This window comes from Chelmon rostratus, chromosome 10, assembly GCF_017976325.1.
Source record: "Chelmon rostratus isolate fCheRos1 chromosome 10, fCheRos1.pri, whole genome shotgun sequence".
In the NCBI taxonomy this organism is placed as follows: Eukaryota; Metazoa; Chordata; class Actinopteri; order Chaetodontiformes; family Chaetodontidae; genus Chelmon; species Chelmon rostratus.
The window spans coordinates 784780-812302 of NC_055667.1; the positions used below are offsets into that span (position 1 = coordinate 784780).

The 27523-nt window shown below is 40.9% G+C and overlaps 1 protein-coding gene across 1 annotated transcript; it reads right to left on the reverse strand.

The window, feature by feature from the left end:
• Positions 1-3204: 3204 nt before the first annotated feature.
• On the reverse strand, positions 3205-26776 carry mfn2 (mitofusin 2). The gene is made up of 18 exons (XM_041946006.1): positions 26405-26776; positions 24024-24205; positions 22395-22530; positions 21947-22109; positions 21648-21772; positions 20207-20315; positions 19894-20001; positions 19275-19428; positions 16825-16892; positions 14924-15045; positions 14631-14757; positions 13913-14017; positions 10960-11062; positions 10497-10717; positions 9073-9228; positions 6634-6830; positions 6318-6452; positions 3205-5348 (listed from the first exon to the last, which is right to left on the reverse strand). Exons 2-18 carry the CDS (start codon positions 24199-24201, stop codon positions 5279-5281), a joined length of 2277 nt encoding a protein of 758 aa, XP_041801940.1. The 5' UTR covers positions 24202-24205; positions 26405-26776; the 3' UTR covers positions 3205-5278.
• Positions 26777-27523: the final 747 nt, after the last annotated feature.

Here is a 27523-nt window from a genome sequence, read left to right on the forward strand (position 1 = left end):
TGTACTATTTGTTTAATTTATTTTTCTATAAACCTTTTTTTTGCACTGATCATGTAAATTAGTAAATTCATTAGTAAAGTCAAATAATATGGCAGCATAACACAAGTCAGAGGTAAAATCATTGCTTTCCCATCAGCTCAGTATTACAGGAGCAGCAGGCACCTGGGATAAAACATTGACTTGATCTTCTTCCAAGAACACTTTGGAGAAATGATACCTAATATAGCAGGCTGGACCGTGAACTATAAAGAGGGGCATTAAATCCGCTTGAACTGCTCTGTATGTCACAATGGCAAGAATAAGTGAGGGACTGAGGTTTTTTCCTCTATTTCAATTTAGTTTTCTTATAACATGACATAAATGTTGCCATTTCAGTGTCTTGGTCCGAGTATCTAGCAGTCTATTTGTGAAAGAGGAAGGGAAAAAGAAAAAGAATAACAAAACTTTAAATAGTCACTCCCCTTTTTCCCCTTCTTAATGGATTGTTCATGCAACCTTCATCTGTATATTAGTCAAATGTCAACTGATTGACTTCATCAATAAATTTACTTACAGATAGAATTTGAAATTAGTGCCACCTTATGTTTTGCAATGTTGTGGCAACTAAAGTGTTTCTCTATTTTATTTAAAAATGGTTGCATGTTATGGTTCATGGAGGTATGTGTTTATACTTTCTTTTTGTTTGTTTGTTTACATTTGATTCTATTTAAAAAAAATTCTATATTGTTTAGACTACGCAGAACTGAAGCGGAAGCAAGTGGAAAATGAGCAGAATGTGGGAAAAATGTGGAATAAAAGTGCAAACAGTGTTCAATCACTAACATTTCAGTCATTATCTAAACTCTGAACCTAAGATGCAAAATAATCTAAAATTAAAGGTCCACTGTCTTAAAAGTACAATAACACTTCCAACAAAGTTGGGATACTGTGTAAAACATAGATAAAACAGAATGTGATCATTTGCTGAGCCTGTCATTCATTTCAAATGTTCTGTTTTTATAGATGTTTTACACAGTCCCAACCTTTTTTCAATTGAATTGTATATTCAGCTAACTTTGCTTAAAGTATGAAAAGTAAAAATATGATTGCATGTAATTACTGTTATACTATACTACTATACTGTAATAGTATTATTATTAGTATTATTGTTATTGATGCATTCAAGAGTAAATAGAATTGTATTGTTGTAGCTGGTCAATATGCAGCTACTTTCAACTACAGCATTTCCAGCTCTGTTGAACAGCTCAGTCTTACACAGTGCAAAAGCTAAAACCTTAATTAGTAATTAACCTAAACTGACAGTTAGAAACCATCATATATTATTGTGCACTGGTTATATAGTTTCATTTTTCTATGTTGTTTCACTGTTTCAGATGTCTAAAACGAGCACTCAGTCTTGAAAATCATTGCTGTCAAAATTCATTTACTTTTCCATCATTCCTTTTTATTCTGATTTGTATATTTCTATTTTATCTGTTTGCTAGATTATTTTATATTGTATTGGTAGATTCATCTTTATTTTATCAGTTTGTTGGACTTGTGCTGAAGCCAGGTACCCAGAATTTCACAATAGGTTGTACTGTGTGTTATTGTGTATGTGACAATACATTTGATCTAAAGTAACTAGTATGTAGTAAGTAGCTGTCAGATGAATGTAGTGTAGTAAAAAAAATCCCTCTGCAAAGTAGTGAATTAGAAGTAGAAAGTAGCCTGAAATGGACATGAAGAAATGAATACTCACATTTCCCCGTTCCGCTGTAAATGAAAAGTGAACTAAAAATGATCAGCTTGAACTGAAGAATTCATTGCTGTTGCTCTTTTCTTTTTGGACAAAGTCCAATCATTTCAGTACTTGACAATTGATACCTACTGGTCTTCCATTGAGGACACAATTACATGGTTCTTCCCAAGAAACTTTTTTGGGTCATTCCAAATACACCCCTTTGTGGGAATGAGGCACTGAGATGTTGGCAGTTTTTTCTTCATTGTAGTCTGCTCCTAAAAAGCTATCTGAACCTGAATGAAAGCCTCTGTGGTCAGTGGCATCACATTGCCATCTGCTGGCCAAATTCTCCAATAAGCCAGATCTTTGAAATGCTGCATGCTCCTGGAAGATCACAGATCTTTTTTCTGTCATAGATTTTCAGGAAAGGTTGGTTTCCATCATCTCTTTCTATAACATTCAAATTAACCATGGAATATTTGTACATTTTCGGTCAACAACCTGTAATGACCTAATTCTGGCCAACACACACATATTTGTATCAGTTCTCATCAGCTATATTTCCAAGAGCGCAGCAGTGTGCACACATTTCTGCAGTACTGATGCCATGCAAGCATGTACAGCAGGTCCGACCAGGTCTCGACACCTCTGAATACACCTTCCAGCTTTGTCTACCTCACTGGGGCTCATGTCTGTGTAATGTGCATGGACCATCATCATCTGGGAGCATTTCTATTGACTGCAAATCCTTCTTTTGTTTCATCTTCACCCTTTGTTATCGGGCACAGATAAGAGTGCTGATCAGTCCTAGTGGGGTTATACAGACAGTTCAATCAGGAAAGAAACTAGTTAACATGAATGCAGAGGCTTTATTTGATAAAGACCTTTGCCTTCACTCAATTGATTTGATCTATAAGGACAGAGCCCTATTGATTAGCCATTTGGAGATACCCTTGTGGAGCTGCAGAACGGGCCTTGACACAGGTGGCTGTGGGGTGGTGGAGGGGTGAAGCTGGACAGACTGTAATGACAGCAGAGAGAACCAAAAATCTGTAAGGTGGTTTAAATATTCTTCAGTTGTGCACTCACTGGATAATTGGAAAGCCTGTAGCCATAGCCTGACTGACACTGTACTTGTGAGGCCAATAATGATATTTAAGAGCTTAAAAATTCAATAAAGGTGTTTTGTTTTTTTAATAAACACAACTTAAACATACAAGATGTTTTTTGAAAGAATAGTATGACCATTTATTAAAATTCCACGTGATAAATGAGCTCAGTGTGGTGACTGCAGTTGACAGCTCCACAAAAAACTACAGTGAATCTCCCGTTGTATGTTTCAGCACACATCAGTGATGAAAACTGAAACACTGCAGTGTTTGGGACACATTAGAGCATCTGGTCTCGAGTCACAAACTGTTCCACAAGTGTTCAATGTACTATTAGTTAACTTTTAAAGCATTGTGCCTTTATTTTTTACATACATACATTTGTTGAACATTTTAACAGGACAACACACTACCACAGCCACTGCATGCAGCTACTTCCACTTTCCTGAAGCCCACCACCGCTACTTTATGGTTTATATTTAGGGGGAAATAACCCTTTATCTAAGGGGGGGGGGCAGCAAACTGATAAAGTGCATGTCTTCACTCTGAAGGAAGTGTTGACGGCGGCAGCCTTCCTGCTCACTTGGCAACACACAGTGTATGGCTTTAATTTACAACATGGCCCAGTCAACCAAGACTTTCACATACTGGACATGTTTGAGAACATCCAATCTGATTGGGTTTTATCTCTTTCAACATCCCCCATTCTTTGCAGTTGAAAAGCCAATTATTAAAGTACATTATATACACATTTTAGAAATGAAAAGTACAGCTGCTGCTGGATTTGGCCACCCTTCCACGGACCATCACCATACACTCCTCTTTTTGAAGTCAAACCATAAGCAATATTGACAGAGGCAGAGGGCACAGTGTTTCAGGAACGGAGCCTGGCCCACATACTATGCATTCAGTGCAAAACAAAAATGTTAAATGCACAAAGATATACCAGACACTAAGGCAGCCACTGACAGTGCAAATATCACATATCACATTAAATACACAAATTTGGTTTTGGGGAAGGAGGTTCATTAGATATGTATGGAACACAACATGACAAAGGTCCTGAGGTCTGAGACAACTTAACTTGTTGTGAGAAAACAATGGATGCAGACTTTATGAAAGAAAGGTGAAAATAAAGTCGCACACCCCGATTTTGTTTTAGATGTACCATATTCCCTCCGAACTCCACTCATCAACTGTAAGGTTTCAGAGCAGGGTCCAACCAACAGTGGACTTTATAGGCTCATACTGATATCGATACACGAGACTTGCAGAAATCTGATAATGATACATCAGCTAGGACCGTCTATGTTTTCTGTGAACATATAACATGAACATTTCTGATAAGAATCCATTAGAGTTGGCTAAAACACAAACACTGACCGTATCTCCTAACATGTATAGTGTGTATATCATAGCCTGATACAGCTTATTCCTCTTTGCCCCTGCTGCTGTTGAACATATCCCCCAACAAATTCACTATTTCCTCCTGTTGGAGTAATGTTTGATGACAGTTACAATGAGCAGTTGTTAGGAAATCACTGAACCTTTTTAAATCATGAAACTATATATCTGTGAGATGTGTTTAAAGATGTATGTCTTTAAAGAGAGAGGTGGACTAACATTGTTTGGCATTGCACTAAATGTGCATTGACACACAAAACTTCAATCTTATATTTTCTGCTCTGCAGTTTGACTAAGCTTCATTCTCTGCATCACTGTCAGACAGAAGGCTACTTTTTGCAAATGCTCTACAACAGTTGAAGGAATAAATTACTTTGAATATCTTCAGTTCATTGCATTATCCTACTAACAAAAGACACTTTCATCCATTCCCTCTCGTGGACTGCCTTTTACTTCAGCATGGCACTTTCTTTGCTCAAAATGTATATACAAAATCAAATCTAGACAGGTTCAATGTGGCAGAGTGAAGTTCAATCTAATTTAAAGGACAGTGTGACGTTTCTGACAGAAGCTGGCACAGGTCAGTCAACAGCTCTAATAAGGATGCAAGGAGAGCTCAGACTGTACTTCTGTCCTGGAGTCAGATCAATCAGCCATCTGGTGACCTCAGGTTCAAGCTCATTTGCCTATCACCACAACTGAACATGTAAGTGCTAAATACATAGGAATGAGCTTCAGGTAATGTACACAGGGATGATCAGCTTTGATGGGATTTAAACTGCTTTCATGTTGTGGCTTCTTTTTAATAGTTTATCCTGTTTTTCTACATTTTATTTCAGTATGATGAGTCACCAGCTGATCACAGGACTCCCACCATGAGCTGATGTTCATGTCTTCACATCACAACCACCCAGTAACTCCTGCCACTCATACAAGACTCAGCCAAACTATCCCTTCTATTTCTGCTCTTCTGCTGAAAACGTTGTTGTACCAAATGTTCTTCTGTTGTTGTTCAGTCTCTCAGATGGATGCGCTGTCTGCTTTACTTGCTGTGATGAAGGTACTGCTGAGTGAACATGTTGAGCTCGCTGTCCAGCCAGCCCGCCTTGTTCCTAACAACAGAACACATGCAGACATATTAAGAATATCCACATTTATGTAACAAAGAGCATGTCTGAAAGAGGCAGGGGAATGACAGCTGTGCTGTTAAACTGACTCCACTAGTTTGAATGAGTGAGACAGTGAGACTAAGAGGCAACATAAAGGGCTCTTCTTAACTTCTGCCACTCAAGTTTTTCAAACACAAAATGCTACAGTCATGTTTAAGTGTGAACTAGAAAAAGTGATATATCCACGTTTTTACAAAGCACCACTTTTGGGAGGAGTTGCTTTGGCTTGGTGTGGATGGAGGTCCAAAACAGAGCAAATGTAGCCTTCTTAAAGGATAACTTCCGTTTTTTACAACCTGGACCTTATTTCTAGCATTAAATACAACCATTTACTCACCCAGACAACTTTGGTGGCATTTGGAGTCGTTTTGAAGAAATTAGCCCCAGAAGAGCGGCGCGTATATCCGTATAATGCAAGTACTCGGGGCATCCATGCGCTGCCTCTATATTACGCATAATCTGTGGCAAAACTCGTTCATATTCCAATATTTTGTTATGATATGCTGGTGCTATTCCCCTCTGAGCCCGTGGTGGCATGTTATCAACAGCCGGCGTCCCTAGGCAACTACCTCTGACGTGGATGATGTCATTACCGAACGCCGCGCTCTGCGAGCATCCAGCCTCAACACGGCTAACTCTGCGGCGGTCGGCTACAAATACGCAATAACAAACCATAGCTGTGCCAAACTACAGCTAAACTAGCCGACCGCCGGCTCTGCTATGCCACCAATCAGAATAAGGCAGAGTTCTGAATTAAGTCAGACAAAACAGTTGTGCTGCCGTTTCTTAATGGGGAGCATTTACAGGCATGACTATGCCCCACCACCACTCCAAGCAAGTATCTAGTATTTGCACACGTGTCCTACTGCCTGGCTGTTTGTATGTGTACACTGAGTGTGGTGTGGTTCTTACCGCAGCAGCTTAGCCTTGCTCTGCAGGCCATCCAGCAGCTCAATCTTGCTGTTCATGTCCGTGATCTCTTCCTCGAGGTTCTGCCGGGTGACGTCTACCTGCTGGCAGAGCTGAGCAAACACACCGGCCAACTCCCTGATAACCACAGACAGCAGGGACACAAACAGCAGTAAAAACATTATACTAACAAAGAGTCTGACAACAAAAAAAGACTTCTCTGGTTGGCATTTAATGCTTAATCACAAAATTAAGCTAACTAACATTATAACTGAGGTGCATAGTAATGACTGTGTGTGTGGTCCATTAACATGCTCACTGCTGGACTTGGTGGCTGCAGTTAGATCCAGTGTAGCTGACAATGAGCTGCAGCTTCTCGCTGGCGTAGTCCACAAACTGTCTCTTGAAGGCTCTCTCCTTGGCCTTTGTGGTCCAGGTGAGCCGCTCGTAGACATAGAGGAGCCCGTAGAGGCCAAATGATAAGGCAATCAGACGCCAACCCACTGCCTTCCAGATCTGCACACACCAAGAAATCTGGCTTTAGACCTGGTCAGACCCTCCTCACTCTGCAGCTATCCAGCTCTGTCAACATTACTGTTGGATGATGGTTTGTCCTGGTCTACAGGAGCTACTGGACAGTAATGGCTTGAAAGCAACCAAGAATGAAGAAATAAAGTCAACATTAATGTCATCTAGTGTGGTGTCTTTGTATCAAATGAAGTCAGAAGATGTGCATTATGTAACAAAAATATGTACAATAGACCTAATGTGCAAACATGCATCATATTCACATCAACAATCTTGTATCTCACATAAATTCACCAGTCCCTTTATTAGGTACACCTTACTAGTATGGGGTTGGACCCCCTTTTTGCCATAATAACTGCCTCAATTCTGTGTGGCATAGATTCAACAAGGTGCTGGAAATAATTCCTCTGAGATTTTGGTCCATATTGACCCGACAGCATCACACAATTGATGCAGATTTGTCAGTGGAATATATCCACAACGGGAATCTCTCGCTCTACCAGATCCCACAGATGCACTATTGGACTGGCATGTGGCAACTGTGGAGGCCATTTGAGTACAATGAACTCATTGCCATGTTCAAGAAACCAATGTGAGATGATTTGGGCTTTGTAACATAGCATAGCACATTATGCTGCTGGAAGTAGCCATTAGAAGTTGGGAACACTGTGGTCATAAAGGGACAGACGTGCTCAGCAACAACACTCAGGTAGGCTTTGGTGTTGAAACCAGGGGTTCTGTTATCCTGTAATCAGCAGTTTCTTACAGGGAACATTTCTTGAAGTCTGACATATGTAAATGTCTGATGAAAAAAATTCCAGATTTCAACGGGAAAATATTTTGGCTCTACACACCGTTTTCCCCACTGCTTTTGTAATGTCAATCCTTCCTCTTGCTCCTCGATACGACTCCCAAGTTGGTGATAAGTGGAAAGACGAACCAAGGAAGTTTTAGTAAGATTTACTTTGTTTCTGTGTTTTACAATAATAAAATTACTCTTTCTGTGAATGGAGTATTGTGGCTTCGGCAAGAGCAATAAAGCAACTGTTTCTGGTTAAATAAAAGGGTCTTTCTCTGGAAGGATCCTTTCAATGTCATCAGACACTTATATAACAGTGTGAGCCTGTCAGTTTTAGAGGACAAACACTGACTGTGTGCAAACACCCAGAGGGATTACACTGCAGCCGACAGCACTCTCACTCAATACTGGACCAATTTTAAAAATGTTCACTCCATTAGTAACTTCCACAGCAAAAAATGGGAAAACAGGGTCCAAGAACACAGACAACAATTGACTGGAATTTCTGTCATTTGTCTGAGACATTGAAATCATCCAGGACGTGGACTGTCGCCAAATGTTTTGGTGCCCTGGTTTAAACAAATCTTAATTGATACTTAGGGGCCCAAAGTCTGCCAAGAAAATAATAATGCCCACACCATTATACCAGCAGCCTGAACCATTGGTACAGGGAAGGATGGATCCATGTTTTGTTGTTGTTAGCGTCAAATTGTGACCCTACCATCATCAGAGATGCTGTTCTGCATATCTCAGTTCTAACAAGGGCTTATCTGAGTGACTGTTGCCTCTCTATCAGCTTGAATAAGTCTGGCCATTCTCCTTTGGTCCCTGCCATCAACAAAGCAGATTCTCCCACACAACTTCCTATCACTGGATATTTTCTGTTTTTCGGACCATTCCCTATAAACCCAAGAAATAGTTTTGTGTGAAAATTCCAGAAGACCGTCAGTTTCCAGCCTGTCTGGCACCATCAACCAAAGTCACTTAAATCACTTTTCTTCACCATTCTGATGTTTGGTTGTAACTGCAGATCATCTTGACCATACCTAAATGCAATGAGTTCCTGCCATGTTGCTTAGATCTTTGCCTTGATGCACACCTGCTCAACAGGTGTACCTAATAAATTGTCAGGTGAGTATGATGTACACTTTGCACATTTCATACAAATATTTGTGCGAATAAAAAATATATGATGGAACTATATAAAATTTGTATTTATATCTTGTTTTCTTTACTGAATTCTATAAATATTGTTATCAGTACATATCAAAATAAAAAAAACTCAAAGTTCACTTATTAGTTTTTGCCAGAGCTTTCAACCACATCACACTTTTTACTCTTTTATCCATCAAATTTGACCAAAAGCCTTTCTTCTTCATCATTCACATTACATCCATATCTGATCTAATTTGTGTGCATGTATGTCCTCACCACGCCGCCAACCACAAGGACACCCATGGAAGTACGGGAGGTAAGTGAGGCAAGACCAGTCACCATGGACACCATCAGCTCCTCCTGGGTCATGGAACTTTGCGGGAATGGAGGCATGCTGGTGCTAACTGGAGTGAGGGCCATGGGACGAGGGACCTGCAGGGAGAACACAACTGAGAACAGCACAGAGCACAGACTGGCTCAGAGTGCTAGTGACAGTCCAGGAGGATCCAAACAGCACATCATTCTATCACAGTCATATCCAGAGTAAGCATCAACCCATGTTTACTCTGGAGTTGACCTCACAACTAAAGCAAGGCTGTGATCACCAGTGTCACAATGTTGAAAAAAACCACTGTGATTCATTCACTTTCACTTAAGTTGCATGCAAAAAAGGAGGAAAAACTACTGTTTGGCTCAAGAATAATAATGCCATGAAGGCAACCTGAGGAGTTTTGACCTCTTGACCTTTTTTTTTTATAAATAGGGCACACTTGTTTTGTGAGTGCATGTGAGTGGAACAACATCCATTCATATCAATGGTTTCACACTATTCCAGTGATTATAAGGTGGCAGTAATGTGAAGTAAGAAGACAACTTGCTAGTCCAACCTGATGGAGCTTGAGAGGTGCTGCAAAGAACAACGGGCGAAACTGCCCAAAGATAGGTTTGCCAAGCTTGTGGCATCATTTTCAAAAAGACTTGAGGCTGCAACTGCAGCCAAAGGTGCAGCAACAAAGTATAGAGCAAAGGCTGTGAATACTTATGTACATGTGATTTCTTAGTGTTTCATTTTTAATAAATTTGCTAACATTTCAAAACCCCTTTTTTCTCGTTGTCATAATAGAATTGGAAGAATTTTGAGGGGAAAAAAATAATTTATTCCATTTTGGAATAAGGCTGTAACAACAAAATGTGACAAGAGTGAAGCGCTGTGAATACTTTCCAGATGCACTGTACATAGTGTGCATGAATGGATATTGGTTACATGCTGGTTTTGCTTTCTCTCAAAAACATATTTAAAAGCAGGACTTAGGTTAGTGGAACATTAGAAATGTAAAATTGTCTCATAATACAACACATTTTTTTTAGGGCCTAAAATTCAAAATATTGGATTTTTGACTTTTTTAGGAGCAGCAGAAACCCACCTCTTGATCACCTCTCATCTTGATTTCTGCCACAGTACAGAGCTTTGTAATAACACGTCACTGACTGATTTTTGGGTCCTCTAATTCTTGTACTGACACTGCAATTTTTTGTTCTGTTTTACATACCGATTTCAAACAGCAAGAAGCTCCTCAGTGTGTTTTTTTTTTTTCTAATCCACTAAGTGGAGTGGAACATGTAGTCTTTAGGGACACTGATTATACACATGATGAAATTCTAGGTCTGGGAGAAGGGGTTTATGTTCCTGAAGATGTTACCTGGTCATTATAACCCATGAGGGCTCGCCGGGTGTTCTTGGGCCCCAGAAAGCGGTTGACTAGCATGGTCCAGCCCAGAGAGAAGTGGAAGCTGATGTCCTCCTGAAAGTCACTGCAAAGCTTGTCACAGGCCAGGTCATAACTGAGGCTGAAGCACTGACGAGGTACCAGCTTGTCCACCTGCTCTCTGACCGGACTGGGCAGCAGAGGCTTGAGACCCTCTGCACACACGCACATGGACAGCAAACAGTTCAGTGTGTGTTTGTCTGGATCAAGATATTACATTCAGTAACATACAGTGTGCCTAAATCCATGTTTCTACATCAAGATAGTAGAGCCATAGTATACAGTATAAAATTACGCAGCCAGTGGCATTGTAATGGCAGTGCATGAAAGCCCACTGAAGCAAACTGGAGGCTGTGCAGTGATAACTGTAGACAGGTGGAAACAGGAGGAGTGTTACCTATCATGTCAGTTTGCGTGGCCTGCAGGGCACTGGTGATGGAGGTGGAGCATCTCTCTGACATGTTCTTTCCCAGACCCTCCTCTATGTGCCGGTGGAGACCCTAGAACAAAATAAAAAGCAGCCACAACAATGAAACAGTCAACGAAAACAACGGCTGTTGTTCAGTTTCTTTAAAAGTACATCCTAGAGCTGGGTGATAAAACCATCAATAGGGGATCGCATTTGCATCAAAAACAATGATAACCTTTGGACATTTTTCCTCGATGTGGTTAGATCCAATAGCCTATCACACAGAAGGAATAAACAAGACAGGTAGTCTTCAGTTTTTGGCTTGCACAAGTACACACCCATTTCCTGCCAAAACAAACTACCGGTGAAGAAAGTGGTTGTAAATGTAGACGTCCTCTGGAAAAGAAGGAAAATAATGAGTGAAACCCATGGGCACAAAAATGTCTCTTCTCTCTGTATCGCTGCCTGTGTGTACGAGGCTGGGCTGAGCTCCTCACACAGCGACAGCAACGTAACTTCACAGCAGAATCCACAGCGGAGGCAGAAACAGATTTAGGATATATTTTACTAGAGTCAACGACAACAATGCTCATTATCCAAAAGTACAACAAAAGGGAGGCAGTATGATCAAAACACTTGTTGAATAAACAGAACAGAAACTTGCAGCAGAAATGTGATGCCTTTGGCCACTCCGCCCACACTAACTTGTTGACCGCTGTTAATCCACAGCTGGTTAGTATTACACAGCCATAATGATTAAGTGGTGAAAGTGAACTTGTTTTATCCTCCAACGCTGAGGAGGCCATTGACAAAAAAGACAACACAACACCAATTTGAGATGGCCTGGGCATCTCAAAAGTGACGACAAAGAAGGTCTACAAAATATGCCGGTAGTTGGTGCCAACTAAGACGGGAATAACAACAAATATTTACTACCACCACAGTGGGAACCATTCCAACCACACCATTATTTTAATAAGTTACAAGGCATGATAACTTCTATTGTTCTCTTAAGGCACATAAAGTACATTTGCAAAGCTAAATGTTTACATTTAGATGTTCTTCAATATATCCTTGAATAGAATCTTTATATCACAAAATATATTTAAACTAAGCCATTTGTGCAAAATTAAATGTTTACATTATGTTATTATACTTTTTATGTCAATAAACTATATTCAAAAGTTTAACTAATGGTTTCAGTTTAACCTCTGATTTCTTCAGGCTTAAGTCAGGATTAGGATACATGGCAGCATTATCAAATTATATATTGTGATAAATATCAATATTGATCAACCTGGAAACAGTGTGTTCATATCATATTTTTTGCCATATAGAGAGCCCTATGACATCCACACTACTGCTGAGTTGGATATGCCTATACGAAAACACTGGATGGCCATCAGACCAGATGAAATCTAAATTTCTGTTTCACTGATGCCTACCATCACCCAAACCTGACAGCCATTCTTGTACCATCTGGGTCAAGGGTCACTTAACATAGGACAGATTTGAATTACATCTGATGAAAAATTGAGGCGTTAACAACACACATTTACTGTAGTTGCAAGTCTAAAAAAACAGACTAGAAGCCAAGACCACAATAATGTATGCAGAGCATGAGCTCCACCCAGCCGGTGGAGACAGCTCTACTGACAACTAGAGACGCAGTGCATCTGGTGCATGTCTTCAGGATGCCTCTACACCATGACTCTGTCACATGTACTCCATGGCTCCAGTGTATACTGGACGCAAAACCAGCTAGGTCAGACACTGAGTGACTCCATGATGATGATGATGATGATGATGATGATGATGATGATGATGATGATGATGATGATGATGATGACTTGAGAATTTTGTTGTTAACCAAGAGAAAACTAAGTATAAGAAAACTGATGAAGGCCACAAATTCTCTTGTACATGCCACTTCAGAACAAATCTGTTTGTACGACTGGTTCTTGCATGAAGCCCAATGACTCTAAATTAGTGTGACCTGTCATTGCCATTCCCACTAATAGCTTTACTAATAATACTTAAGTACAATACTTTGGTCATCCATGGATCCAAGTGCGTCTCAAGTACCAAGTGTGTAGATTTGGTGCTTTGATCAGGTTCAGGTTTACAGCTATTAGATTTTCACAGATGTTAAAAGAAAGGCTCTGGCAGGAGTAACATTTTTGCCCTCTGTGCCCATCAAACGAGACTGCAGAGTTTAATGATTACATCATGACTCAGTCTGGACTGCTCTTACATAACAGAGATTACATGGGCTTTATACAGGTTCAGTGAGCTAACAGGAAGCCAGGGGTGAGCTTTGCACTGTACTGCACGTAGATACCAGACTGACAAGAGCAGTCCTGTTGGAAGCAGGAATATTTCTGGTTGCACATGCAATTGAGTTATCACATTCACAGAGACTTATTGATCGAGAGATTCAACAGCCATGTGGACAGTTTGGAACAGACCAGGTCTAAGAGACTGATCATCTCAGACAGTGACAGATCTGTAAGGGAAATATTTATGTGTATGCATTCAGCAATGACACAGTACAGACTTCTCAGCTGTGTTTGTAAATAAGCTAATGTGAGTGCATTTGTGCTCAATTGTGTGTAGAAGGCCCTGACACCAGAGGCAACCTCAACAACGAGTGCTGATCACCACAAACAGCTAACTGCTGACATGCACAAACATTCAGCACCTGTATGACAGCAGTGACTCCCTGTCATCAATTACACCTTCATCTAACAGAGGGTGGACCCACCATACTATTGGTCATCTTCACCCCAAAGAAACAAATATCAGTACTATTCCCCATCAATAGTTTGGACTAAAGATGCCTTTTGGATGAATGGCAAAAAATCCAACTGGTTACTGATATGCAACACCCAGATCTAACGTGCTTTTACCGACCACTGTCGAATATGTGTGTTAAACTCACATTCTTGTAGACCTTGAGAACCACTGGTGATGGGTGGAAATCCATGTGGAAGTCATCCACCAGCACATGGAGCTTCCTGATCTCCTCTGCCATGGCATTAGACACCTGAAAAAGAGCAGGGAGTAGGGGTATGGACTATTAACTACCCCAACAAGGCCATCAGGAAGGAACTTAAGGTTCAATGTGTAAGAACTGGCCACCTGGCAAAGGTCACTCAAACAAATAGGGGGCAGCACATGGGCTGCTGACGGCTGCTCATCATACTCTTTGCTGTAGCTTTGGCTGTGGCTAGTAAGCCCAGTTAGCTGTGGCACTACTAGCCCTACTAGCTGAATAGAGTGTGCCCTGACTGAGAGCTTGGAGCACCAGAGTATAATCACCTTTTCACACCACAGGCAAGACTGCAGCCTTCCAGTGAACACAACCAGATCTGGACCGAACAAAGCAGGTTAAAGTACAAAGTGGTATCGTGAGAGGACGGGTTGAGGCTAGCTGTTTAGCATGCTAACCTCAGTAGATATCTCTGCATCACAACACACAGACATCTATGACATAACGTCACAACTGTTCACAACTTCTTCACACTGTGCTGATAATGTTATTTGAATGTTTTAAAATAAATTCTGGCCATGTCTTACACATTGCTCCTTTAAAGCCCAGCTGTTCCACTGTAGCTGCTAAGAAGGCATGTATGTTATGATATCATGGTGGGGTTCACCTGTCTCTCCACCTCCTCAGTAATCTTCTTGATCTTGGCCTTACAGTCTATTGTCAACAGGTCCAACTGCTTGTCTATGAACTCCAATCGGTCCTGACGGTCCTCTTTGGTCTCAAGGCAGTAGACCCTGCACACGCACAAACACACACATTCGATGTGATTTTTAAGGAAAAAAAATACTTACTAGGAGAATCACCAATCCTGTTGTTCCACATTTCAATCAATTTTGGATTTAGAAATTGAAACTGTGACACCTCTAGTTCACACAAATCTGCTTTTAATACCTGACTTACCTCTGCTCTTGTGCAGCGATGTGGACAGAATCCATAATGTGGCGCAGGGCTTCAGAGATCTGTTTGGCCCTCACTGTATGCTGCTCAAACTTGGTCTTCACCGCTGACTGTGAGATACACTCCTACATACAGCAGCCACATCAGCAGACAGGCCAACAATCCAGACATCAGCATACAGGATACTACTCCAAGTGCAGCTGAAACTAACTTTTGATATGTGGATCATTTCCTGAATGTCACACATCATGAATATATATATATATACACATCAATAACATACAGTGTACCCAGAAAGTATTCATAGCGCTTCACTTTTTCCACATTTGGTTATGTCACAGCCTTATTCCAAAAGGGATTCAGATCATTTTTTTCCTCAAAATTCTACACACAAAACCCCATAATGGCAACTTGAAAAAAGTTTTTTTTTTCACGTACAGGCAGTGTACAGCCTTTGCCATGAAGCTCAAAATGCTCAGGTGCATCCTGTTTCGACTGATCATCCTTGAGATGTTCCTACAGCTTAATTGGAGTCCACCTGTGGTAAATTCAGTTGATTGGACATGATTCGGAAAGGCACACACCTGTCTAGATAAGGTCCCACACTTGACAGCACATGACAGAGCGCAAACCAAGCGTAAAGTCAAAGGAATTGTCTGTAGACCTCTGAGACAGGATTGTCTCGAGGCACAATCTGGGGAAGGGTACAGAAATATGTCTGCTGCTCTGAAGGTCCCAATGAGCACTGCGGCCCCCATCATCCGTAAATGGAAGAAGTTTGGAACCACCAGGACTCTTCCCAGAGCTGGCCGGCCATCTAAACTGAGCGGTCGGGGGAGAAGGGCCAGAGTCAGGGAGCTGTCAAAGAACCCGATGGTCACTCTGTCAGAGCTGCAGGGTTCCTCTGTGGAGAGAAGAGGAACCTTCCAGAAGGACAACCATCTCTGCAGCAATCCACCGATCTGGCCTGTACGGTAGAGTGGCCAGACATTTTGGAGTTTGCCAAAATGCACCTAAAGGACTCTCAGACCATGAGAAACAAAATTCTCTGGTCTGATGAGACAAAGATTGAACTCTTTGGCATGAATGCCAGGCGTCATGTTTGGAAGAAACCAGACGCCAGGCTAATAGCATCCCTACAGTGAAGCCTGGTGGTGGCAGCTTCATGCTGTTGATGTTTTTCAGGGACTGGGAGACAAGTCAGGATAGAGGTAAGGATGAATGCAGCAATGTACAGAGACATCCTGGATGAAAACCTGGTCCAGAGCGCTCTTGACCTCAGAGTGGGGCAACAGTTCATCTTACAGCAGGACAATGACCCGAAGCACACAGCCAAAATATCAAAGGAATGGCTTCAGGACAACTCTGTGAATGTCCTTGAATGGCCCAGCCGGAGCCCAGACTTGAATCGGATTGAACGTCACTGGAGAGATCTGAAAACGGATGTGCACCGACGCTTCCCGTCCAACTTGAGAAAGAGGAACGGGCGAAACTGGCCAAAGATAGGTTTGCCAAGCCTGTGGCATCATTTTCAAAAAGACTTGAGGCTGCAACTGCAGCCAAAGGTGCAGCAACAAAGTATTGAGCAAAGGCTGTGAATACTTATGTACATGTGATTTCTTAGTGTTTAATTTTTAATAAATTTGCTGACATTTCGATAACACTTTTTTTGCGTTGTCATAATGAGCTGAATTTATTCCATTTTGGAATAAGGCTGTAACATGACAAAATGTGGAAAAAGTGAAGCGCTGTGAACTTTTCAGATGCACTGTAATACAACTATTACTCACAGTTCAGTTCAAAAGTAAAGTATAAGTCAAGTCAGGCCTAAATTACACAAGTTAATAGTTATTTTTTGAAAGTAACACTAACGTTTGTTGTTGTTACACCTTTGAGGATCTTACCTCGAATCGCCTCTCAAAGTTTTGGAACTCAAACATTCTGGCTTGAAAACCCTCTGCAAGAGCTCCACCTGAAACAGGACATCAAGTCATACTGAGAGAAAGAAAGACTGTGGTTTCAAACATTTCAGCACTCATGCCAATATGATACCTGACTTTCAGTACTAACACCAAAAGATCCATTTTCAATACTTAACTCTGAGAAATAAATGTTTCTCCAAAACCCTTTTTCTCTGAAAAAAGATTTTTTTTTTGTCTAAGCACAAGTGAAGAACTGAAGATAAAAATAATAATAATAATCAGGAACTACAACTCCAAAAAGTTGGGCCACTGTGTAAACCATGAATAAAAACAGAATGCAATCATTTCAAACAGAAATTATATTAAATTTCAAGTTTAAGCATTCCAGAGCCCTTGTAGGAATAACCTTTTATGCAATCATGTGTTCACAAAGTGGCAGACCTCATCTCACTCTCACTTGTTAACGTCTGAGCCTTTCGAGGATGCTCCTGTCATACTCAATCATGATACTATCACCTTTTAACAACCAACCTGTTTACCAGGTGTTTTTGGAGCATTCCATAACTTTCCCATTCTTTTGTTGCTCTTGTCCCAACTTGCCATCAAATTCAAAATGAGCATATATTAGTCCACACATTTGTTACTTCCACGCTGGATTATTGCAATTCCTTACTATCAGGCTGTCCCAATTTGTTGCTAAATACTCTCCAACTAATCCAGAATGCTGCGGCACGTGTTCTGACAAAAAACAGGAAAGAGATCATATTTCTACGATATTAGCTGTGCTGCACTGGCTGCCTGTAAAATCTCGAACAGAATTAAAAAATCCTTCTCCTTACCTAAAAAGCATTAAATGTTCAGGCACCATCTTATCTTAAAGAGCTCATAGTACCCTGTTACCCAAGTAGAACATCACGATCCCAGAACGCAGGCTTACTGGTGGTTCCTAAAGTCTCTAAAACCAGAATGGAAGCCAGAGCCTTTAGTTATCAAGCTCCTCTCATGTGGAACCATCTTCCAGCTATTATCCAGGAGGCAGACACCCTCTCTACATTTAAGAGCAGGTTTAAAACTTTCCTCTTTGATAAACAGTCAGGGCTGGCTCAGGCTTGCCTTGGACCAGCCCCTAGCTATGCTGCCATAGGATTAGGCTGCCGAGGGACTTCCAATGACACCCAAAATTCTGTTCTTCTCTCCCTCTCCATCTGTATGCGTTCCTGTCCTACCAAGGCATGTTACTGACTTTGCTTCTTGCCCGGAGTCTTTGTGCTTTCTCGTCTTGCAGATCCGAAGGTAGAGCGGCTGAGCCTGGACTACTGAGATCACCTGCCGGACATACACTGCAAACTTTATTGTTATTAGCTACGCTACTTTGATGCTTACGGCATTAGTGCCGTACTATGTTCATATACTATCTGCTATTGATATGTCAATATATCACATACATAAATATATCACATAGGCATATACCATGCCATATGTACTTTGTAAACCTATAAATCTATTACAGCTGTCAATACTGTGATTTCTGTCAAACCCCGAACCTCTCTCTCTCCCTCTCTCTGTCTCTCTCTGTCTCTGTCTCTCTCTCTCTCTGTCCCTCTCTCTGTCTCTCTCTCTCTCTCTCTGTCTCTCTCATATTATTGTTTTTTTACGTATACTGCATCAACCAACTGTTGTTCATCTCTAGTGTTGATGCATGTCTGTCATTGGCCATTTAAACACCACAATAATTACCAAATGCATCTACATATAGTAGGAGTGGGTGATAAGTCAGTAGCTTATCAGTTATTCGTGGAATTTAGTATTATTATAAATTGATGATTTCAAACTATTCTAAAAACTAAAAACAAGCATACTCAAGTTTTGTTTTACACATTTGAATGATTTGGTCTGAAGTGATACAGTTGAAGACAGTTGAAAATGAATTTGATTATCTGACATGTATGTGCTTTCAAGTTACATAAACAGATATTGGAAAATTATTATCAAACACCCTGCCCTTATATGTGGTCTAGTTGCATACAACTACTAAGCTACTGTTGCTACACCGAGAGTGTAGCTGTTTCATACTCTTTCCACTTTTTTTAAACAACTGTACATAGAGACCTAAAAAGAACCAAAAATATTTTCTAATATTATGGTGAGAAGGGAAAAGTGAAGAAATCACGAATAAAACAGCTCATTAACAGTCAGCTCAAGCAGAGGTTAGTTCAAGATTTACTACCTCTGAATACTTTGGTGTCAGTGTCCTTTTCAAAGCGACAGTATCTACTGTCCATGTGTGGTCCACAATGTGCAGTGAATGTCTCTCTCTGCCTCCGTGTGACCGTTTGTCTACCCTAGCATTATGAGATTTAATACACCGGTCACGTTTAAAACAGACATTCACTAAACCACATTACTTTTCCAAAACCATTTGTGATCCACACCTGCTTCAGGCATTCCTTGAGCTTTCTGCACACGAGCCTGGAGTGCTTCCTTGGCAGAGACGAAGAAGATGCGGTCACTGGCCTGGGCCCGGTCTACCACGCCCAGCTCGTCCACCAGGAAATTGGTGCATCGGTCCATATGCTGCCTGCGGACCTGACACAGCAAAGGCACACTTTATTGAACATGGCTTGCAAGGAGTAAGGCACAAGGGGAAAAAAACTCACAGGGACAGAGCTTCTTCATTGACAGTGCTGTCAATGGGAGGGTTGGGCGATATGTTAAAAATCTTCTAAAGAGCCACCGTCAGGTCCAAATCCAGCAATCTTCGGTATATTCATACAGGTGAGTATGCGGCGACCCCAGGGTGTACAGAGGCCCGTGAAGCACAAGGTGACCCTCAGTTCCCTACTCCATCACACAGATGGAGTACGGAGAATGGCAACACCAGCTAAGCTGTTCATCTGCCTAATGTAAGGCTGCATGAAGCTGCATAAACCATTGATGCACGGTAGTACAACAGCCAGACATAAGCATAAACCATACAAAAGAAAATCCACCATATGTTTAATTTAATGTGTTTCAAGGTTCAGATCTTTTGCCAAAGGGGCGCTGACTGACCTCCTCCATGTATTCAGGTTCTGAGGCTGAGGCGTCCCAGCGGTTGTTGAGGATGAAAATGTTGGGACTGGAGAGCCGCTCATTGACCTTGTGAAAGAAGGACTTTTCCTGTAGAAAGATGCCATTTACAACACTTTTAAAAGGCATCAGTGGAACATACATTTAACATATTAGCAAATGCATTGATATTACTGCAACAGCCCTGCAGATCATTCTGCTTTTGATCATAACACAACAGTTCAGCTTGTTCTAGAAGTGACTTGTGTCTCAAACTACACATTCTTCACAGACCATTTGCTTTATTGCGTCTCACCGTCTGCATCAGTGTGGACTCGGAGTTTGCGACCAGAACAAAGACATCAGCATCCAGGCAGAACTTGTCGATCCAGCTGTCCAGTTCTGTGGTGACATCGATGCCTGGGCTGAGGGAGAAGACAGGAAGTAGAATAAGTTAAGTGCAGTCCTCTGCAAGTGACAAATGGCAAAGCACCAGAAAACTGATACATTTCAGTTTTCTGTTGTCTTGCCATACTCAGAAAACTGAAAAGCAACATACTTCTTCTACAAACAAAGGGGGATCTGTATATTTCAATTCAGTCTTTATTCTTAAAATGGTTATCACTACACACAGGGGCCCCAGCTTAGCCTTGGCATAACATGCTGTGATCTATATACAGTATGCTCGGTCATAGAACCCTAAATATCCTTGTTCGCTGATGTAATTTACTGTATTTTTCACACTATAAGGTGCACCGGATTATAAGGCGCACCTTCAATGAATGGCCTATTTTAAAACTTTTTTCATACATAGGGCGCACCGCATTATAAGGCACATAGAAAGTATCGTGGGGTTGCGTTATGCATCCACTAGATCAGGGGTCGGCAACCCGCGGCTCCAGCGGCTCTCTCATCCCTCTGATGCGGCTCTTGAAAATAATTAATGAGCATTTAATTAAAATGTATTTTATTTTAGTTTGTTCGTTTTGAAACAAACACTGCACGCTCACAGATGACAGCTTATCCTGCGTAAAGATGCAGGTGACGGCGCACAGCGCTGATGTGCAGACGCTGTGTGCTGAGGTTTGATGAGCAAAAATCACATTAACCACGTTTGATTAATATTTTAATTGCCTATTATTGAGCATATATTCATATTTTTTCATTGTTCAGTGAAACAGTCATTTTATTATTCAGGTTGACAGCTGACTGCATGCCAGTAAAAGGATGACGGCACGCAGAGAGTGGAATACCGCTGTTACTTCAGCCACGCCCCCTGACTACGATAGCCATAATTAACCAATATTGATCCATATAAAAGGCGCATCGGATTATAAGGTGCACTGTAGGTTTTTGAGAAAATTAAAGGCTTTTAGGTGCACCTTATAGTGCAGAAAATACAGACATTTCTAAAAAGGTGAACAATTGGGAGCTACGCTACAGTGCCAGAACACCACATTTTAAAGCAATAAAGATGGCAATTTGCTAAATCTGTCTCATGTTATGTGTAAAAAGATCAATGTCCACATTCCTGTGTGCCTAGTACAAATTTAAACTCATGGTTGTCACATATAATTATGATTTGCAGTTATGCGGCTGTTATTCAACTGTTATGGTATAAGCATAATGAGTGTGTAATAATAGCCACATGTATACAGAAGTCATTCATTTGACAACATTTTGTCTTTTGTCAAATGCTATGTTCCCTACAGCTGATGGAAATGAATCTGATGAAACAGTGTTAACTTGTGACTGACCTGTCCACTAACACCAGATCATCCCTGAGCAGAGCACACTTGGCTTTCGGCCACATGACACAGACCAAACTACCAGCGTCCAGGTCTTGATCCTGGTGGAGAGCATGGGCCAGCTGGTTTACTGTCTGTAAACACACACAATGTCTGCATCAGCTGGGTTTACACACACAGCACAGACCAACATTCCACTTCCACAGACAGAAGTTGTGGTGGAGACTGCGGACACGGTGTTCTGGAACTCTGACAACCTGACCAGCATACCTGTGCGCTTGTAAAGGCACTTAATGAGTTCTGCTGACCTTTATGCTCTTCCTCTCCTCGGAGCCTTCAGTGAGGAGGAAGGCCTCATTGCCATCAGTGCCTTCCACTCTTAGGAAGCAGTTGGTGGTGTGCCCTATTCCAGATGGCAGCACCTTGTCACACAGCATAGCATTGATCACTGAGCTCTTCCCATTACTCGTCCTTCAGAACAAACAACAAGCTGTTAGCAGCAGGCCTGCCTCAGACATTTCACCTGCAGTCTCTCCACAGCTTTAGTTTTGGTGAACATTTAATCATCTAGTTTTCAGTCAAATTGAACATTTGTAGATTTTCTACAGCTACACAGAATTGGATTGAAAACTAATTTAATAAATGAAAAAGAAACAAAGGTGCCTATAAAAATATCAAGTAATTTTGATTTCACATCAGACATCAGAAAGAGACTTCTAAAACTACAAAGAGAGGTTCAGAAACAGACATACATACCTCCCAAAGAAGACCACCTTCATATGCCTGCGGGCAAGTACTTCTCCAATTCCTGCCACCTTGGTTAGGTAACCCCGGACCTCCTGGACCTGCTCCTCTGTGGTGACCGGGTCCAGCTCATCATTTTTGTAAGTATCTCACATGTGGAGGGCATCAGACAGAGGTCAATCATTCATCAATTTACACACATTTACATAGATAGCCTCTGAATTAACTTGGCAGTGTACTATCAAAGTACATCACACTAAGCATGTTTTCAGACTGTCAAATATAGTGCTAGGTAATGGTGGTAGCTAATGTCATCCATGCCAGATAAATAAGCCTGCAGATCTCAGTGATAACAGAAGTGATCAAGCAGCAATTCCACTGTTAAAATTACAGTTGCTCTGTGGAGTTTCAGCACCTTTCAAGAGAAGAAAGGCTCAAGTGCTTCAACAGAAAAACAAGGCTACCAACATAAAAATAGGCTTAAGAAAACAACCAGCAAGAATATACAGTATATTGCACAACACAGATGTACGCCTGTGTGCATGCACATTATTGTGAGTGTTCACAAAATACAAACAGAGACCCCCCCCCAAAATACTGGACCACAGAGTCACTGGTGGTCAGCAAAAGCAAGATTTTCATCTGCTGCTGCCGAAAGTATTCTGTTCTGTTCAGGTTCCTTTAGAATACCACACTTCACAAACCTGACATTTTGCTTATGAGAACACTGAACTCGATTTAAACTGGGTTTAACCAGTGGCTTTAATCATTTAGTCATCTTAAAATCATTGGCGAAACTCGTTCATATTCCAATATTTTGTTATGATATGCTGGTGCTATTCCCCTCTGAGCCGGCGGTCGGCTAGTTTAGCTGTAGTTTGGCACAGCTATGGTTTGTTATTGCGTATTCGTAGCCAACCGCCGCAGAGTCAGCCGTGTTGTGGCTTACAAAATATTGGAATATGAACAAGTTTCGCCACAGATTATGTGTTATATAGAGGCTGCACATGGATGCCCAGAGTACGGATATACGCGCCGCTCCTCTGGGGCTCATTTCTTCAAAACGACTCCAAATGCCACCAAAGTTGTCTGGGTGAGTAAATGGGCGTATTTAATGCTACAAATAAGGTCCAGGTTGTAAAAAAAAAAAAGTTATTCTTTAAGGTTAAAGTCAAAATGTTAAATGTGGTAAACACACAAGAAGCAGTACAAAAAAACTGTCTAAATAAAATGTAGCGCAAAATCTCTCACTCTCACACAGAGAGAGAAAGAGCGAGAGAGAGAGACAAAAAGAGAGAGACAAAGAGAGAGAGACAAAGAGAGAGACAAAGAGAGAGACAAAGAGAGAGACAAAGAGAGAGATAAAGAGAGAGAGGGAGAGAGAGAGACAAAGAGAGAGGGAGATAGAGAGAGAGAGAGAGAGAGAGATAAAGAGAGGGAGATAAATAGAGAGCAAGAGATAGAGAGAGAGAGGGAGAAATGTAACTGGCTGAACCTAGTGAGCTTACCACCATGACTTGCCTAAAGCTGACCAGGGTGCTTAATATGACATGAGACAGACATGTTAAATTGCCTTCAGATGACCAGAAAAGGGTGTAGGTCTGAAAGGGGATGGAAACCAAATGGCAGGTGGGAGGGTACCTTCGAGAAAAGAAGTGCTCTCCTTGATGTAGGCCCCCAACTGTTCAAAGATCCCATTGATCTTCTTCTTTGCTGTGACAAAATGCTTGAGTGGCGATGCATTCACTTCCGCCATCAGTCTCTTATCCTTCTTGCCGTGGACTGCGTTGGTGTTTGATCGTGGGAAAACCAGAGACATGGCACTGGACAGAGGAAAGACATCAGAAACACTAACACTCACATTTCCACTTGCACACACTTCTAAGCATGTCTTGCCAAAGTGTCACTGAAACGAGAGCAGGGGTACAGCAAGAAATCACACTTCAGGATACTTATGGTCTTACTAATGGTTCAATTCAGAAATGCAGAAAATGGTTAATTGAAACGCTTCTGTGATGATAATCATTCATTCCTAACTTTAGGAAACTTGAATGTATCTGAAAAGGTGTATTTGAACAGCAAAAAAATGCAGTGTAACTTTCCTCCCCATTAATGTGGAACCTAAATAATTCTTGTAGATTTCACTACATATTAGATAAACCTATTAGCTATGTTTTTAAAATATCTTTAAAATATAGCTATTAGCATCTTTTTTTAATATATTTGTATTTCATGTCTTTTAAATATATTAGCTATATTGAACTCACTAATATTTGTAAAGAATTGTATTTATTACTTTGAGTTTGATGTTAAGTTCCCGATTTATGTATTAATTACTTTGTGTTAAATGTTCACCAGATTTATTTATGGATGGATCAATACCAACCTAAAACTTAGAGCCTGCAAGTTTTGCCATTTTTATGTTGCTTTACTGTTTATTTTGCTGGTTAGCTTATTGAATGTTAAGGCACATTTGAAGCCAACTAAAAGGATTCCCAGCAGAAGGTTGGAAGTGGGTAACTGTTTCTTTATGCATAGTCTCACAAAGCCAGACCTGACTAAAGTGTCTCTGCAGAGTAAATGCTGTTGAGATGTCTAATCCTAACCCTTGTCGATCTTTGAGAATGAATCACGTTACATTTAATAATTAACCTACATTATGGGGCAGGTTACTCCTTCCAAAGCACCTGAAGGCCTACACCTCATTCCTATCTGGAGTCAATAAACCCATCCATTTTCAATCCTTTTTTCTTTCCTAAGATGTGTTGCCTTACATTGTTAATAGAGTCAAAAGAGATAAAATCATGTTTTGAGTTGAGCATCACTTTTTTGTGATACCGTGATCTAACACTGTAGAGAATATATATAAATAAATAAAATACTGTGATTTTACATCACATTGGTCACCCCTAGTAGAAGCCTCCAAAAGCCCATGTATTTATATTTTGCCTGTCATGCTCTCAGCAGACATCTCCTCTTGCTTCTGCAGATAAACAGATAAAGCTGATAAGTGAAACCAAACAGCATCCTAAGTAGTTCCCAACAACTGGGCAGCAGACCAGTGCTGGGCTCTGAACATCGATGGTAGTTACCATCAACATTACACCGTCTGTGCTACCTGTAATATTAGATATCTTGCACTGTTATTTTTAATTTAAACATCAAATATGTTAGTATATTTGTAAGCTTTCCGTTTTACCTTCCTCCTCTGGAATCTGCATGACCATGTTACTGAACATTATTTAGTAATTCATGCATGGATATGTATACTGCATGGACAAAATATCTGGAACTCCTTACAATATAGTCCAACACAAACAATACCACAAACTGTGGCCTCATAAATGATCAAAGAGTGGGATCTAACGTGACAGCTCTCTGTCAGTGTCAACAAAGATTGGACCTTATAGGCGAAATTCCTCTAAAGCAGCAATAATATTAATTGTAGAGCTGTTTTACAGGACCAAAAGAATCTTTTGCAGTCCCCAAACCAACATCGAAATGTTAAGATTACTAAAATTTGTGCCTGTGTCCGGTGAGTTTGAGCGTCAGAAGGCCATTACTCTGCTGTGACCTTTCACACAGTTTGAAGGTAACACACTGGGTATAGTCTAAATCCCTTAAATATTAATTATATATTAGAAACCGGGTAGTTTACTACATGTAACACGGACCCAAGCTGAAAAGTGATACATCCAGCTAAAGTCTATTAAGTTAATGATACATTACGTCAGCGCAAGCTAGTCTAAACGATAAGGTCACATTTCATCACGCTGTCAACGTTGAGCTCCTAATATATCTCGCTAAAGTCTTTCACGTCAGTCGTTATCCTTGTGTTCTTAACGTTGATTTACTTTAACTTCGCTCGTCCTAACTGACAACACAACGCGTTCGAAGGGGACAAATCCATGCTACACTACAAGCTAACCCTGGCTTCCAGTGAACTCTGATTAGCAGTTAGCATTAGCTACTACGGTTGCCTTCAGAGTAATTGTGTAAACCGTTTCGGTTTCGTGACTTACCGTGGATGGGGGGTCGTTCCTCACAAATGATCCTCTTGCATCCTGGCCCCTCGTCTTTTGAAAATCTACAAGCTAACAAACTACCAACGTTAACACGCCACTGAATGTTGATTAGTGTTAGCTATCTATGCTAAGAGAAAGGGGCGTCGCTGTATGTCCGAGTGAGCACAGGCTTCACAACAATCTCATTATTTTGTGGTTTAAATTTCAGCACTCGCAGTAATTCGGACAGTGTACGTTGAATTAGAATCCCAAAAGACGTTAGGAAGTGTCATCCAAACTTTCCTTTTAGCGCTAAAAAAGCTACTACAGCGTTTACTCGAGATGTTGCGCTTGAAACGTACTACTTCTTCTTCTGTGAGGTTTTACGGCACTTGGCATCCATGATGTTGTACTACTGCCACCTTGGGGTTCTTGTCATAGACATACGTAACGCCGCAACGAGCGTTGAATCATACACGTATGTAATACTAATGTACCGTATGTGCAAGTAACAGTCTGTGACTGGATTAAATACAAGACGGAAAAGGCATCTTACAGTTTTAGTGCTGATGGAAAAAACAGACACTTAGCAAAAATCAAAAAGCAAATCAAAGGGGCTTATTGCTGAACTCCTGTCTGACAGACAATGTGAAGAAGAAGTGCAGTGTGCATTTGACAAGACCAAATTGATGTGCAATGAAACACAGGACACCACACTTTCAGCTTTTGTTGCCAGCCACAAAAGCTGAAAAATATTAATTATAGTAGCCAAGATGCTGAGTGTCAGTGAATATATTAATGAGGATGAAATGTGGTTGACAAACAGTGTGTTCCTATCGATGATTTTGAAAAGGAGCAGACTTGTGTATCAAAAGTGGGGTCTTATGTGTCCCGCAAACCATCAATGTGGCAATCGGGTTGCTGCAGGAACATTTTGGGAATGGATGAAAGATCAGCTGCCTGTGTGTAAAAGCTGAATGAATGGCCTTTAATAAAGGCTGAAGATGTTAGGCCAGCAAGATTGTTTATTCTGTCTGCATGAGTGCTGCAATGCAATGGAAACATTTGAATACATCAAGCAGCTCAATAGCCAGCAAATATGTGAGCTGGAATGCTTGAATGCTTACAACATCAAGC